Source organism: Nelumbo lutea, chromosome 1, assembly GCF_056320005.1.
Source record: "Nelumbo lutea isolate HS-2025 chromosome 1, American lotus-T2T, whole genome shotgun sequence".
Lineage (NCBI taxonomy): Eukaryota > Viridiplantae > Streptophyta > Magnoliopsida > Proteales > Nelumbonaceae > Nelumbo > Nelumbo lutea.
The window spans coordinates 147,379,239-147,395,319 of NC_142684.1; the positions used below are offsets into that span (position 1 = coordinate 147,379,239).

Below are 16,081 nucleotides of genomic sequence, written 5' to 3' on the forward strand. Positions count from 1 at the left end.
TGGTTTCCATCAGAGAGAGTGCATTCCTGATCATTACCCTTTGTCCGACAAAGTGGCTGATTCTGTCACTATGACCACCCACTCAGATGAATTCTCAAATTGCCCCAACATACCCAGGTTTTGATCCCTGCTAAGGATCTCACTGAATGGCATATCAAAGGCAGCCTGATCCAACACCTAGTGAAGTGTCATAATCGAGTCTAGGGGTCAGGTGTAACTTTTCAGTTTTGCCCATCTATCTCCAAGGTCCAGGGCAAGACTGGAAATCTGGTCCGGTTCAAGGATTCAAGTAATCCCATACTGCATGTGCCTTGGGTCTTACCCTGATGGCTGAGACAGGCCATCCCAACACTTGGTGGCACACCAGTATCAGCCTTGGCAGGATAAATCTCCCCAGACTTATACAACGGCTGCGAACATTTAAAACTAACACGAGTCTCTATAAATGTCCAGTTCTCTCCCTCTCTCAATGGCCCACCGACTAAGCCCACCACATTCAAATTGGTGGCACATCAATTAAATCCACCATTTAAGTTTTATTAGCGGTGAAGACTTATTTTTCATAATACTCATTATACCTCTCTTTGCAGATATACATAATTTGACCAAATCAGGTTAAATCTGGTGTTCTCTTTTTTTTTTTTCTTTCTTTCTGTTATATTTTCAGCTGTCATTCCAACATTCAATGTTCTTTTCTCTTGCGTGCTTTCTATTTTTTTCTTTTTCCCTTTACTAGCTCAATAGTTTGATCATGCTTTCAAGATTAAAACTATAATTATCTATCATAAGCTCCTAAATTATTGGCAACATCGCCTTAGAGAAAACCTTCTAGCAAACTTTTATAACTTTTATTTTAATGTGTTTTTAAAGAGAACCTTTAAACAGAACATCTTTTAGTGTTCAACTATTAACCTTGTGGTGGTATTTCATGCTTCTAATGTATAAATTTTTTAATCCGCATGATAATTGATGTGTATCACTCTGATAGGTCAGCGCAGGAAAATGTATAGGAAGACATGTGCAGGATATACAGACTCCTTTTTATCACTCTTCATTACAGAAGTTCCAATTAATTCACATACATTAACAAAGGATTCGACCCTATATGAGAGAGAGAGAGAGGCTTTCAACTTAATATCGAGAATATCGATGGCATTATCTCGCGGTGGGTAGAAGAATATCAAATCAAATGCTGCCATTATACGACGTAAAATTGATCCATCATCATCATCATCAATGGTTTAATCCTTCAAAAGTGGCTCTCGTTTGTCTTCCCATTTATCAAGTCGCTTTGTGGCTTCCTCCACCTGAAATATCAATTTCCAAAAAGCTGGCAATATATATATAGAGAGAGAGAAAGAGAGAGATAAAGAAGTTTGTGATGATTTGTAAACTGTAAAATATATCGACCCATCTTCTCCTTCTGGGAGTAGGCCTAGCCTCTTCCTTTCCTCCATTTAGTAAACCGTCTTCCGAAAATCCGACGGTGGGTAGTGGATCGGTCCACGTCGCTCAATTCTTAAATTTTTTGATGTGATAACAGCCAACAGGAGTAACGTGGCGGTATTTTCAACCGGCCCAAGAGCAAGAGTGAACATGAACTTGCTTTTGGAAGACATATTAACAGTTGGTCGTCTCGTCTCTGCGACTAGAGGTTATGTCATCAAACTTTCTTGTGGAGAATTAGTTAGTTAGCCAATACGAAAAGTGACTCTTGTCTTGTCAGAACTCAGGAACTAAGTTGAAAACGAAAAACAATTATGCAGCTAAATGAAGGGTGGCATTTTTACAGGTCCTGTCCGGCATATATCTCTAGACTCCAGTGCAGAGGAAAACAACACTGTTGATTCTGACGAAATTCACAAAACGAAGATGTTTGTGTTTTTGTCTCATAGAAATTGGAAGTGCCCAAATCAGTTCCCCAGGTGGTTAGTGATAACTGATAAGTAAGAATTAATGGGTAGTAGGAATACCTCTTTGTTCCAGTTTGTCCGATACGTAACCCAGAGCAAAATCAGAGTTTGCATCATAGTGCCGCCGATCATCCCAGACCATATGCCCTGCACAACGCCATTTATAATGATCATGTAATTAAGACAGAATCCTTCCTTTCAATTTCAAAAGCTTTATTTTATTTTATTTATTTTTTGTATTCGTCGGAATGCAAGTTACGTGGAGAAATGCTGCCCGTCTATGCAAGTAAGTTATGGGCCGGGTACGTATGGGCTAACTCCATTAAATTGTATCTTTATAATTGAATTGATGGAATCAGACAGAAAGGTCCCTGGGCATTTAAATTTGACTACGGCCCGTATGCCTTTGATCTCGACATGTGATACTGTGTGCAATCCGGAGATTATCAAAGTACTTGGGCAACTTTACAGGATGTAGATATTTTCGATGTTTAAGTCAATGAATTAGAGTTTTTATATGAGCTAAAAAGTAAGAGAGAGTTAGAGAGCTTGAATACTAAATTCCACTTACCTTATAAGGTTAGAGGTGACCCCCTTATATAAGCGAGCTGTCTTGAACCTCACGAAATGCATATGAGATCTCCAGCCTGTCTGGTTCGAAGGTCGTTTCACGCCTGGAGTTGGACTCTGTGTAAGCAGATAGTGTTTACCCAATCCCGTTTGAAACAGGCGGAGTGATAACCAGCTCTTGTATCATGATATCGTGATCTCGAGGAATTTGGAGGCGATACACTGCTTAAGGGGGAGGTCACTCAATGCGTCAGGCAAATCACTAACTGAAGCCAGGGCAGTTCGGTGAAAGCAGGTCGCCTTTTACATCCACCTGAAGTCTTGCTTAGCTGTTCACAACTTGGTCTACTAGGATGGTGCCGAGGTCATTGAGGCAATTGAGAAGTATCTGAAGTGCTCTTGGGTCTGCTTATGTGGTGTCGAGGTGTCACCTTGTTGTTCTACGATGCCACATGTCATGATATCATTGGAGGACCAAATGATCCCTCATCAATTTCCCTCACTCCCAAGTCCAGCGTGATCTGTCTGGTGAGGGAGTAGTCTTAACCCGAGATGATTTGGTTTGTTCTCCATCGTTGTTTGTAGTCCGACCAATGGTTCGGGATCGAGTTGGTTCGGTCAGTCTGACCTAGGCACAAGGTAGCGTACTGGGGACACATGGATGTCATTCAACCATTAGGCCACGCGGATGTAAAAAACGCATTAAACTGATTTCACCTCAAAATACAAACTGTTGCACCCTTGCGAACCATTGGATCCAATTGATCTCAACCGTCCATAGTTTGGTTCATCCATCTACAAATAGGACCCTCGGGGGCCCATTTCTCTCATCCCTGTCTTTGGAGTTCTTGGTGAGATCGCGGAGCTCGGCATTGTCAAAGTGATCGATATTGTTGACGAGGTCAGTTTATTCATCCTAGGTGAGTCATCTTCCTTAGTCATGTTTCATTCATAATGTCTGGTAGTGAGTCAAAGGAAGAGGGTGGTCCGTCTTGTCAGGCCAAGGAAGGGACCTCAACTCAAGACCGGTGAGGTTCTCATAAGAGGGTCTCGTTTTCTCGTAGGGCTAAAGCACTGGACTAGTTTAGTCCCATCAGGCTCTCTACCGATAACGTTTACGAGCGTGTAGACTGGTATAGGATTCCAAATCAGTTCGAATATTCTCTTCCCCTTGAGGGATACCCATGGGAGCACGAGGACGACGAGGTCGCTGTCTTTGAGGAGGCCCTAAAAGTGGGTCTTTGATTCCCTCTTCATCTGCTTATTCCTGAGGTATTGAATTATTATAACATTAGCTTAAGTCAGTTTCATCCCAACTCTATTAGGACCTGGTTGGTGCTATCAGACTTCTTCTACTAGGTCGAGGTTAGTCCACAACTCATCATCGTTAGCCTCCTCATCATATGTCTCAGACCACAAGGTCAACACCTAGATCTCGGTTGGAATGACAACCACCATCCCGTACATTAGGTTGAAAGTAATCTCCTTGGCCATCGTCTTAATGGTAGCTCGATAAGCCCAAAGGACACTGGGCAGCTTGTCCACTCACAAACCCTTAACTCGGGAGAGATGATCTTTGAGTCAATGAAGTATTGCCCTGTTCATCACTTTGGCTTGACCATTTTCTTGAGGGTGAGTTACCGAGGTGAAGTTCTATTGGATTCCCATCTCGCCACACCAATACTAGAACTTGATGTATTCGAATTACTTCCCGTTGTTCGATATCAACACCTTGGGGAGTTTAAATCTATAGATAATGTTCCTCCAGAAAAATTTATGCACGTTCAGAGCTATGATGGATAATAGCAGCTCGACCTCCACCTACTTCGTAAAGTAGTCAACAACAATGACCAAGAACATCCTCTGTCCGGTGAAAAGTGGAAAGGGACCAATGATATCTATCCCCCATTGTGTGTAAATGGCCACGGGCTAATAAGGTACCTCAAGTTGGCAACGGGTTAGTGTGGTATGTTGGCTTATTGTTGGCACTTGTCGCACTTTCAAACAAATTTTAGTGTGTTTGCCTTCATCATGGGCTAGTAAGTCATAGCGCCTTTCCCCTAGGTGTCCTCCACAGAGACCTCCGTGGATCTCACATAACACCTAGGGGTGTCCATGAAAAATCAAAAAACTGAACCGAAAAATGCAGTTAACCGAACCAATCGGTTAAATATTTTTGAAAAACTAAAGGACTAGTTCGATTTTCTATTAACCTACAAAACAACCGGTATATATATTTATATGTATATTTTATATATATTTTTAATATATGTCACATATATTCTATATATTATATATAAATATAAATATATTATATATTTTTATAATATTTATAATATATTTTATATAATTTATTATTTATAATATAATATTATACACATATTTATATAATATATATTATAAATATAAAAAACCGAAACTGACAGACCAATTAACTAGTGGTATTGGTTTGGTTTACAAAAGCTGCCCATGGTTCGGTTAACCGAACCGTAGACACCCTTAATAGCACCTGGCTTGCTTTACTTAGGTGCAAGCAGTGCAGGTAACGGATTATGAATGACCTGCGATACAATTGCTCGCTTATGATTACATAGTGAGCTGACTGCCGCTCCACCCTTCGAGATGCATTACACTATGTAGGTAGGTTTTCGTGGCATAAATAGTCAACGAGTGAATCCATCCAGCTCGACTTTGCCGCAAAAAAAAGAGCGACCTCTACTCTTACCCTTTCTATGCTAGGTCGTGGAAGGTCTTCAATGTAGGTCGTTCTCCTCGTAGTGTCCATCGCATTAGCCAACTTCAAAAGTGCATCGGTTTTGGTGTTCTTGGACCTCGGTACTTGCTGGATGAACCAAGAGTGAAAGTAGGGTAGGAACTCCCTAACTTTGGCCTAGTAGGCTGACATGGTGGGCTCCCGGGCCTCATATTGTCCATTCACTTGGTTCACCACTAGCTGCGAGTCGCTGCACACCACGAGGTGTTTCACACCGACCTCCTTTGCCAATGGTGGCCCGTCTATCAATGCCTAGTACTCTCGGCTTCATTATTTGATGTTCGGAATGTGAACAAGAGAGCATACTCCAGCTTCACCTTGCTAGGCCCGTAAAGTATTAGCCCAGCTCTGCTTCCGCGTTAGTTGGATGACCTATCCACATGGAGGATCCAGGGCTTCTCGTCCCAAGTCGAGCCAGATGCCACATTGGTTGGATGTGCCCTCGCCGACTTCAGGAATCAGTGTGTTGAACGTGCACTTGACGACGAAGTCAGCCAGGACCTATGCCTTAATCGCTGGGTACAACTCAAACCAGATGTCGTACTCATTGAGCTTGATTGCCCATTTTGTCAACCTTCCCGAGACTTTGGGCTTTTAAAGAACTTGCCTCAGAAATTGATCAGGACTACTATTGTGTGGGCCTGGAAGTAAGGGCACAGTTTGCAGGCCTCTAACACTAGCGAGAAGGCCAGATTCTTGATATTTGGGTACCTCATATCGGTAGCACACAAGACTTTACTTACATAGTAGAAAAGTCATCACACCTTGTTTAACTCGCGAATTAGGAGCTCGAGCTGACTACCTCGTCACTCGCTGAGAGCTAGAGTTTTATCTCATCTCTAGGTTCTGGCCTGGTCAACAAAGATGGCAGACTGAGATACCTCTTGAGCTCGTCAAACACGACTTGACACTCTTTAGACCACTCAAAGTCTTGGTTCTTCTTGATAGCTTTATAGAACGGAAGGCATCACCCAACCAACTTAGACATAAACCGATTCAGTGCAGCTATCCGACTTGTCAGCCTTTAAACTTACTTAATTGACCTAGGGGGTCTCATATCTTGGATATCCTGGATTTTATCCAGATTAACTTCAATGCCACGTTGGTTCACTATATACCTGAGGGACTTCCTCGACGTGACCCCGAAGACACACATGTTCAAGTTGAGTTTCATGTTGTATTTTCTTAGAATGTCAAAAACACAATTAAAATCAGAAATCAAAGAATTTGAAAATTTGGTTTTCACTAACATATCATCAACATAAGCCTCAATTTTATTTCCAATTAAATTAGAAAAAACTTTGTTTATAAGGCGTTGGTAGGTCGCTCCAACGTTTTTTAAACCAAAGGGCATAACTTTATAACAATATAAGCCCATCTCAGTTACAAAAGCAGTATTTTCTTCATCGACCAGATCCATTTGGATTTGTAGTCGGAGCATGTATTCATGAAACTCAATAGCTCGACACAGATGTGTCACTTGTCATTGGCTTTCTTCACGAGCACTAGGTTGGCAATCCAACTCAGGTATTGGACATCTCTAACAAAGTTTGTTGCAAAGAGCTTCCTAACCTCCTCATCTACTATCCTCCACCGCTCCTGGGTGAGGTTCCTCTTCCTTTGTCTGACTAGTCTAACTAAAGGGTCAACATTTAGCCTATGAGTATAGTGGTTCTATGAGGCGTGTAGGGCAACGGGGTCATGACCACTTGGAAGTCGTGATCAAAATGCACTGAGTTCGGTTTCGAGCTCATCATTACTAGCACTCACACCCGGTCTAGGGGTCGGACTACTCCGCTAAAGCCTACCAAGGGGACGTCGGTTGGTTGTAACTCCCTCCTCTCGAGCTCCATCCACTCGAATTCCTCCAATAAAATGATATCGGCCGAGCTTCTGGAGTCAACTATAATTTGCTTTACCTCGAAGTCATTTATGATCAACTTGACTACGAGGGCATCATCGTGCAGATACTGGATTCTGCGAGCGTCATCCTTGGTGAAGTAAATCACTTTCTCCTACGAAGGCGCTTCGGCGGGTTCTTGTCCTCATGCTCGAGCTCCCGAGCTGAGTTTTTTCCCGTCGAGGTACTACATCCTGCTACTATGGACCCTCCCATGATCACGTTAATAACACCATGGATGGGCCGCTTTGCTGGTGGTGGGTCCGAGGAAACTAGTCTCTATTCTGGTCCCTGCTCGACTGTGGCACTTTTCTTGGTTGGTCGGCAGGTCGGCTTTAGTCCTCCCACTTGATGAGCTACTTCAAATAACCTCAATGGATCAGCTCCTCAATCAAGTCCTTGAGGTTATGGCAGTTCTCAGTGTTGTGGCCGATGTCCCGATGAAAGTGGCAGTATTTGTTCAGGTTCCTGTTGGCGGGGTCTCTTCTCATCCGAGGTGGCCATCTAACGTGCTTGGCCATCTTAGTCTGCATTAGAATTTCCCCCTTCTTCGCGTTCAACGCGGTGTAATTACGGTTCTGGATGGGGGAGTACGAGAACGCTGACTCGAGGACCTATTACTTTTATACAGAGACCTGCTTCTTCTCTACGGCGACCTACTACGATGGTTGTGAGGGGGACCTACTACACCTTGGTGACTTGCTCTTTCAACGCTGTTTGCTGCTCCTCGTCTCGTCTTCTGACCTCTTCCATTTACCACTCAGCTCCAACCGGGATCCAAGCGCTTCTTACAACACAACCATCCCTTGTTCTTGCTTCAACACCTACATCGTCCCTATGGTGTGTCTTCCAACACTTGAAGATGCTGAAGATCACATGTGGTTTGCTACCCACCGTTGTTGTATAATTAACTACACAATCAAAACAAATAAACAAAAGAAAAGGGGATTTTTGCCTTGTTTCTTCACTGGCCGGAAGAAACCTCTCTCGATCTATTTGTACAGAAGAAGTATTAAGAATTTCTTTGATTTAATCGAGAAAACAGGAAAGTTTGTGAGATTTTTGACTGAATTGGTTGGTCGAGATTGACTGAGTCCACAACTTCTAAGATTGATTGAAGCCCGATGTTGAAGGTAGCCTTCATACTTTAATGCATTTGCATAATTGCTATAGCCTACGGTTTATTCATAACAAAGCATTGCATGCATTTTTTCTCCTTTACTAGTTGAATTGTCTTCTCTCTCTGCCCTGTTTTTTTTTTCCTTGCATTGATTTCCCAATTTCACTATGCTTGTTAATTTTATAGCGAAAGATTTGAATGCACCGGCTGACATATACTGCTCAGGTGACATCGGAGACAAAGGCAATTCTAGTTAAGGGAGCATCAGGTTCTTCCAGACATGGATTTCTTACCGAATTAGTTGGTCGTGATTGATTGAAATGATTTGGTACCAGTTGTGGGACTAGAAAAAACATTGGATGGGATCGAATAGCAGAGAACTCAGCCCTTTTTTTTTGTTCATTTACATGACTTTCTTTCTTTTTCCTAACAAAGGTGGAAAGCGGGAAAAGGATAGAGTAAAAGAATTTTTTTTTTTTTTTTTTTTTCTCTTTAAAGAAACGAAGAAGGTTGAAAGAAAGAGGGCCGGGAAAGGAAGGTTTTTGTCGCCCCATTAGGGCAAATATGGTACTTTACAAAATCATTAAATGACGCCTAGGGTATTTGTATCTATTGATATTTTCCGTCTTCGTCATTGGTGAAAGGAGGTTTTTGTGTATTCTTTAAAAATGTAGGGGGAGAGTTTTGGTAAAGTGAAACTATAATGAGGTGAGGTTTTTATTATTGTCAAAAACTTTGAAGGAGATTTTTGTATTTTACAAAAAACAAAGAAAAGGACTCTTGGGTTTTTATGCAGTTTTGATTGATTTGTATGGTGGGTATGGTTTTGATGTTGAGAAGGAAAGGAGACGCTTGGCAAATCGGAAGGATGGTGTGTGGTGTATATGATGGACGTTAAAGATGTGACGCTTGACCAGCAAACTGAAGCCTTGGTTGAGCTGCTTTCAAGTGAACTGCTTTGGAGAAGCTACTAATTTGGTTTTACTGGATTCTTCATCAAACGTCCGAGTAACTGAGTAAGGAGGCCTGACACTCAAAGCCAAAAGCTGACACAGCAAAGCAGCCCCACCAAACTTCCCTATCACATATGTCTGCTCAACACAGACCTCCTTCCATTAGAAATCCAAGTTTTCATCTCCGAAAGCACCTTGTCATTACAAATTTCTATCTATCTTTATAAGTTTTCATGTATCTTTTAATAGGGCTGTCTTAGGAAAGTCCTACCGATCTGTTTCAAAATGTATGGCAGATGTTTGAGTAATTTTCCCAATAGAGAGAGAGATAATTAACTTCTGTATTTTATTTCATTACGTACCTTAGCACCAAGATCGAACTTAAAACCAAGCAGGGCTCCCAGTGGGATTCCAAGAATGTAGTAACATCCAACGTTAACATACGCCACAAAAGCTTGCCATCCACATCCAACCGCCACACCTTCCAGGCAACAAAATAGCTTTTTCTTCAGTAGGTTAGACCGTTAGAGAAAGAAAAGGTAGAAAGAATTCAACCGCCAAGAAGGAATCAGGGTGCTGTCCCTTTCCCAATTTATTTTTGGTTCTGCAGTGCAATTTCATTTGTATTAATACAAATGCGTGAGAATGTAAATGAGAAAATTATAATTTTTTGTTCGTTTTTGTTTCGGATTTTATTTTATTTTGCTAGCTAACTGCTGATTCTATTTTTCTTTGTCTTTTATTGTAAATAAAAAATAAATAAAACCCATAACAAAATGAAACCAAAATTTGGACGTTAACTCCTTTGTGGTCGGTCCCATACTTTTGCACCAATGCAAATAAAATTGCATAGCAAACAAGCAAGGCCAAAGTGGACAAGTTCAAATTAGGGTAAATTTATGAAACCTATCCTGAAGTTTCTTACCACTGCTGGAATATTTTCTGAAGTTTAGTGATTGCAATCACTTCCCCTAAATTTTCTAATATAGTTGTAAGTAGTCCCTCTATACTAGAATCTTCTAAAAAAGACAAAATCTCTAAAATATTCGTGAAATTACTATTGAAGCTAGTTTTTATAAGGATTTTATATAAAAAAAAAGTATTTGAAGTTACAATTTTACGTTTGAGTGATTGATATCCAAAGAAAAAATTTGAAAAAAAAAATCAATTTAAGAGATCGAAAATGGGGTAGTGATTCATCATATGAAAGTTACAACAATGTCAGAGTTAAGGGAGGTGATTGGAATAACCAAACTTCAGTAAAGGTATTTAGCAAACCCTTGCAATTGTCTACATAAATTTAAGGCTAGAAATTAAGCAGCACCTGAAAGGACGGGTTGGACTCCATTGAGGATGAGAGTGATGCTCAGCAGCGGACACAAGTCTGAAACCGCGTTGGCCACCGCTTCGCCGCTGGTAAAGGCGTAGCTGATGACATGGCGTAGCTCCAGCACGGTTATGGCCGCGATCACAGCTATTATGAAGGACGATGAAGTAACGACCACCACGGAGAATGCCGCCGATTTTGGATTTCCGGCACCCAGCTCGTTGCTCACGCGAACACTGTTACATATATCATTTTGATTAATTATTAATACTTACTAGTTACTACTCATGACGATTATTATTGAAAGCAAAACAGATCCAAAGCTTAAAAAACCATTGATGATGTACTTCAATCTGTATGTTATTTTTCACCATCTGTGCAATAATATTTGATAAGCATTACTTATTTAATCACCATCTTCTTCTTAGGTGATAGAACTAATTAACTTGGACTGTCTATATATACCTTGCAGCTGCGTTGAAGCCAACTGAAACCATGAACACCCAACCTGATATCGTCATGCTGAACAGGGCAAAGAGTAGTTTCACATGTTAATGAATAACAATTTATCACATGGCAGTAGCCAAGTGCTCTCATCACCAGATCTAATTGCCATAGCAAAACCATCATTTTCTTACCAAACAGAGAGCGAATCAAGCGCCAATTCGGGGTTCTTAAGCAACCCAGCAATCAGAACCAGTATCTGGAAATACCAAGTTTCCAAGCACAGCATCACCGCTGAAGCTACCGATAGTTTCAAGAAATCGAACAAACCAGAGAACGCCTGCATGCTAAAACCAGTCCATGTGTACTTACACTTCTCGCTCACCACGATGTAGAGGAACTGAGCCGCCACGATGATCCACCACGACAGACTCAAAACCAGCGAGGCTCCTAACAAGCCCAGACCCACCTTAAACACAACGATCCAGCTTAGGAAGAGATGCACCACAAGGGTAGCCGTTGATATATAGGCGCTGGGAGTCACAATGCTCTGCGCCTGCAGGAATTTCTGTATTGGGAAGTTGGCAGCGTAGCCGAATATCTGTGGGATAAGGCCGTAGACGAACAACGCCGCCGCCGATGCGATCTCCGATGATTCACCAAGCGCAATCAGGATGGGCTTGGAGAAGATATATATCACCATGAGTAGAATCCCAGTTGCCATAAGGATTACAGTTGATCTTTGGAGATAGATGCCTAGCATTCCGTACTTGCCAGCACCGTATGCTTGGCCGCACAGTGTCTCAACTGCACTCCCCATGCCCAGCTGAAAACAATTTCAGAACTCTATATATGTATCAGACAGAGAATAAGCAAGTAGAAGTAGTCGGTACTAGCTAGAACTTGTGTGTTTGAGTTTATGTACCATGAGACCATAGGCGAAAACTTGAATACCGGTGTTGCCCAGAGAGGCAGCAGCGAGCTCCAGGTTGCCGAGGTGGCCAGAGAAGATCTGGGTGGACATGGACATGGAATAGTTGATCATGTATACGACCACGGCGGGGGCAGCGAGGAGAAAGAGGCGCTTTAGTTCGATCCAAGTGGCCATCCGATAGCGCTTCAACGTCGGTATATGGGGATCCGTTAGTATCTTTTCCAGTTGGTCGCTCCATCTGTACTCCCCGGCCGACGACTGCCGTGATACGGACGGTGATTTTAATTGTAAGATAGGTTGCTGGAGTTCTTCATGAGAGCACTCCTCCATTTCTTTTTTTCTTTTCTGGTTGTTGTGGTCGTGGTGGTAAGGATGGCGATATATTTGTATAATAAGGATGGTGGCTGGGGAAGAAAATTGAAGAGTGTAGAGAGAGTAGTAGGAGTAGCTTACTGAAAGTCTGAAATGGGATTTTAATTTACAGGAGAAGAAACGGATGGAGACGAGATGTGTGTGGCCCTTGTTTCAGCTACTAGAATCAGTCCGGACTTCCTACTAACTTCCTTCTACTCCCCTCTCTACTAACCCAATAAAATGATTGCAGCTGTTTTTAGTGGAGTCCGACTTTTGTGTAACAACTACCCAAGAGCTTAATCCCTCCGTTAATACTCTTTTTAAAATATATCAATTCTTCAAACATTAATTAAACCTTTCTTAAAAATTAGATATTTCATTTAAGCCCAAATTCTTCTTCCCCATTCTCTTTCTTCTTCTTCTCTTCTCAGAAATCTTTTGTTCTGTGCTTGATAGTTAATATACAAAAAGCCCCTTTCAGATTTCTTCAAGGATCAAGAAAAAATTTCTCTGTAAGCTCTATCCACACTCCACACCAACCGATAGAAAAATTATACAAATTCTCTCATGCTACCTATCAATATTCGAATCTTCTGTCTCAGTTGTTTGCCCTGCCTCTAGAAACTATCTACTTGGAAATGAAGGTTTTCTATTTTACCACAAGTAATTTAAAATTTTCCCACAAACCAAAAACCTTCTCAAAAGTTATTTCTTTATAGGAGAAAATCCAATGTATAGGAGGAAATTGAATGTGTACAATGTCCTTTGCAAAAGAAGTCAGTTTGATCTTTATATGTTTTAAACCCACAATCGATCGAGGGTTAAGAGGGTCCCTAATTATTATTTCATTTGCAGATGCCACGGGATATGTTGAGACTCCATGGCTAGGTTCAGGTCCCTAAACCAAGTGTGACAAAATTAAACAAAGATTTAGCCCTATGCTTCTAACCCTAAGACAATTGGCTCACGGATGCTAATGTTTTGGCATCTATTCATGATCATATTTCATTTTACGTTATAGACAAACTGGCAAACCTTTGAATGTACTGGCTTAACCAATCGAGGGCTGGCTTCTTGGTTTGTTCCAGTTGACGTGGAATCAAATCCCCCAACCAGCAATTTGGGGAAAAATGGTCACGGAGAAGTTATTAATGGTGCGTATTATCGAATATTTTATAAATATTATAATATATCATGAGATTTATATAATATATAATAAAAAATTATTATATTTTTATATTTTATAAATATATGATATATTTTTATAATATATAATATATTCTTATATTATATATAAAATATAAAACATATTTTACATAAAAAAATTTATATAATATATAATAAAATATATTTTTGTATTCTATAATATATCATGAGATTTCGAGTCAAGTTTTTTTTTGATTGATCTCAAATTCAAATAACTAATCAAACTTATCCTAAGATTTAAAACTTGAGCCCAAACTATTAGATTAGAGTTCAATTCGATTGCACCCCTAGTGGTGATTGGATTAAATGCTCTTGTGATTGTATTAGTTGTTTAATTAACGAAATTTATTTTAGAAGCGAAAAAATCATAACTAGTATTGCTTTTGACCACTATTAGTTATCCACACTCAAATGATGTGGCTCTTCCCGGATAGGGATGTTAATGGATTGAGTTAAGCGGTAAGCCCACCTTGTTGGGCCATGATATCCCCACACTAGACATGTTTACGGGCCGGGTTTGGGTCAGGCTTTGTCTTTATATAAAATTATTAACATAAAACATCTAAGCCCGAGCTCGAACCTAACTAGAAAAATTGGAAAAATGAGTTTTTCTTTTTTATTCAATAAAAACTAATTTATTTATATTAAAAAACATTAAAACTAAAAAATAATGAAAATTCTCACTATAGCTTGAAAAAAGAGAAGAGAAATAAAGAAAACAATATATTATGCATATATATTTATTATATAAAATATATTTTTTTGTTAGCATGAGCTCGAGCCCATGGGCCTAAACTCATGTTCAAGCCCAACTTAGAATAGGCCAGGTTGGGCCAACCCATCGGGCTACCAGCCCATGAACAGGTCTACCCCATACATATATAGGGCATTCTTGTAATTTGCTAACTTCTAAGTCCATAACTTCAAAATCTAGGATTTCTTTTCATGTTTCTTTTGGTTTTTCTTCTCTTGATGATGGAGAAAGTGACATTTTAAAACCTATACACCGATTTCCAACTTAAATTAAGGGTTTTTAGGTTTTCAAAATGTGTTATAAAAGTACAATTGAAAGGACGTGGATCGGGTGGGTCAAGATCAGGTTAAACCGTATAGCAAGGTTCAAAATATCAATACGTGTCGGCCCATATTGGCCAATACGCCTCTACAGAGGGTGTATCAGGGTTTTGACCATTTTAGGGGGTGGATGGACCTTAAACTGGATTTGGAAAAAAAATATCTAAAAAACTTTAAAAAACTACCGATACTGCCTGATATGCCTCTATCGGTGTATCGGGTGTGTCGATATTTTGAACCTTGCCCTATAGGATCAGTTCAAGTTTGGAAATTGCATATTATTAGGTCGGGTTGGGATGCTGGAGGGTCGGGTTAGGGTTGAGGCAAACCCATACCATTAGCATTCCTATTCTCGGATGTTGGTCCAACTAACCAACCCATCCTATATTTTTGACACCTGCCAGATTGTTAGTTAATTTATTTTAATCTTTTCATTATTATTTTTATTTCTTTTATAAAAGTCATACCTCTCACAGCATGAAACGAGCCCACTTGGGCTCATGCCACAGGCCGTGCCGGACCTGACCTTATAAGGGTCCTGGGCCAGGCAGGCACGGCCCACCCAGGCTGCATACCTGCATGACAAAGCCTGCTAAAGCACGGGTGTCCCACAAAATCAGGCCCGCACAGCAAGGCCCACTTTACACCTCTATTAGCAGCCTTATCATGTTACAATATGCTATTGCAGCCACGCATTGAAAACACTTCTCATGAAATGAGTATTTTGAATGGACGGCTGAAGTGACCTGTTGTGACTGACAGTGTTGGGAGAGTTTAATTGCCTTATCTCAAACCAGAAAGGTGGCTGGGAGGGAATGGGACTGCTCCTCACACTTCGGCGCTTCACATGCACATCCACCGTGCAATGGAAACATCTCCGGTGAATGATAACTTAAAAAGTATGGGAGATATTTACAATGTATGGTAGCATGTGCCTGTAAGGCGCTATATGTGAGAAGCAGATCCGGTCTTGTCTGGGAGACATGTTTGCTGCAACCAGGTGGTTAGCATGGAGAAACAAACGGAAGTGTCAAAAACTCAGGAGTTGACCGTCCATGTACGTCCACCTGTTCAGCCACCTGGTCACACACACCACACACAAGGCTCACTGGCATTCACAGAGCCTACCACCGCTCACCTCAAAATAAGGGAAACCAACTAACCGAGCTACAAGATGAGGAACCCAAGCCATTTAGGTGGGCAGCTCATGAGGTACCAAATCAGCATTTTGATTACAAGAAAGAGAGGGTGGTTGGGCCGGCTAAATTTTGGCTGGACCGGTTGGTCGGAGTGACCTCAACCCATACCAGAACCTAAGTAACGAAGTTTCCTTCCCTGGCCACCAAGCCACGCGCACCCACTAATATCACCACTGCCACCCACGTACAAAATTTTCCATCACCACCGCCACGTACAGAACCTAAGTCTGCTCACCGGCTGCCCACCCCACCCTTTGCAAAAGAGACAATGTAACACAACCACGGTTCCTTGCTACAAAGTATCGAAATGTATT

General features: G+C 41.0%; 1 protein-coding gene across 1 annotated transcript; it reads right to left on the reverse strand.

Moving 5' to 3' along the window:
• Positions 1–987: 987 nt before the first annotated feature.
• Positions 988–12,576, reverse strand: LOC148878227 (protein DETOXIFICATION 40-like). Its single transcript, XM_088951316.1, has 7 exons — positions 11,926–12,576; positions 11,195–11,826; positions 11,022–11,078; positions 10,554–10,792; positions 9,592–9,710; positions 1,974–2,060; positions 988–1,307 (listed from the first exon to the last, which is right to left on the reverse strand). The coding sequence occupies exons 1-7, from the start codon at positions 12,262–12,264 to the stop codon at positions 1,242–1,244; spliced, it is 1,539 nt and encodes a 512-aa protein (XP_088807442.1). The 5' UTR covers positions 12,265–12,576; the 3' UTR covers positions 988–1,241.
• Between the last annotated feature and the right edge of the window lie 3,505 nt (positions 12,577–16,081).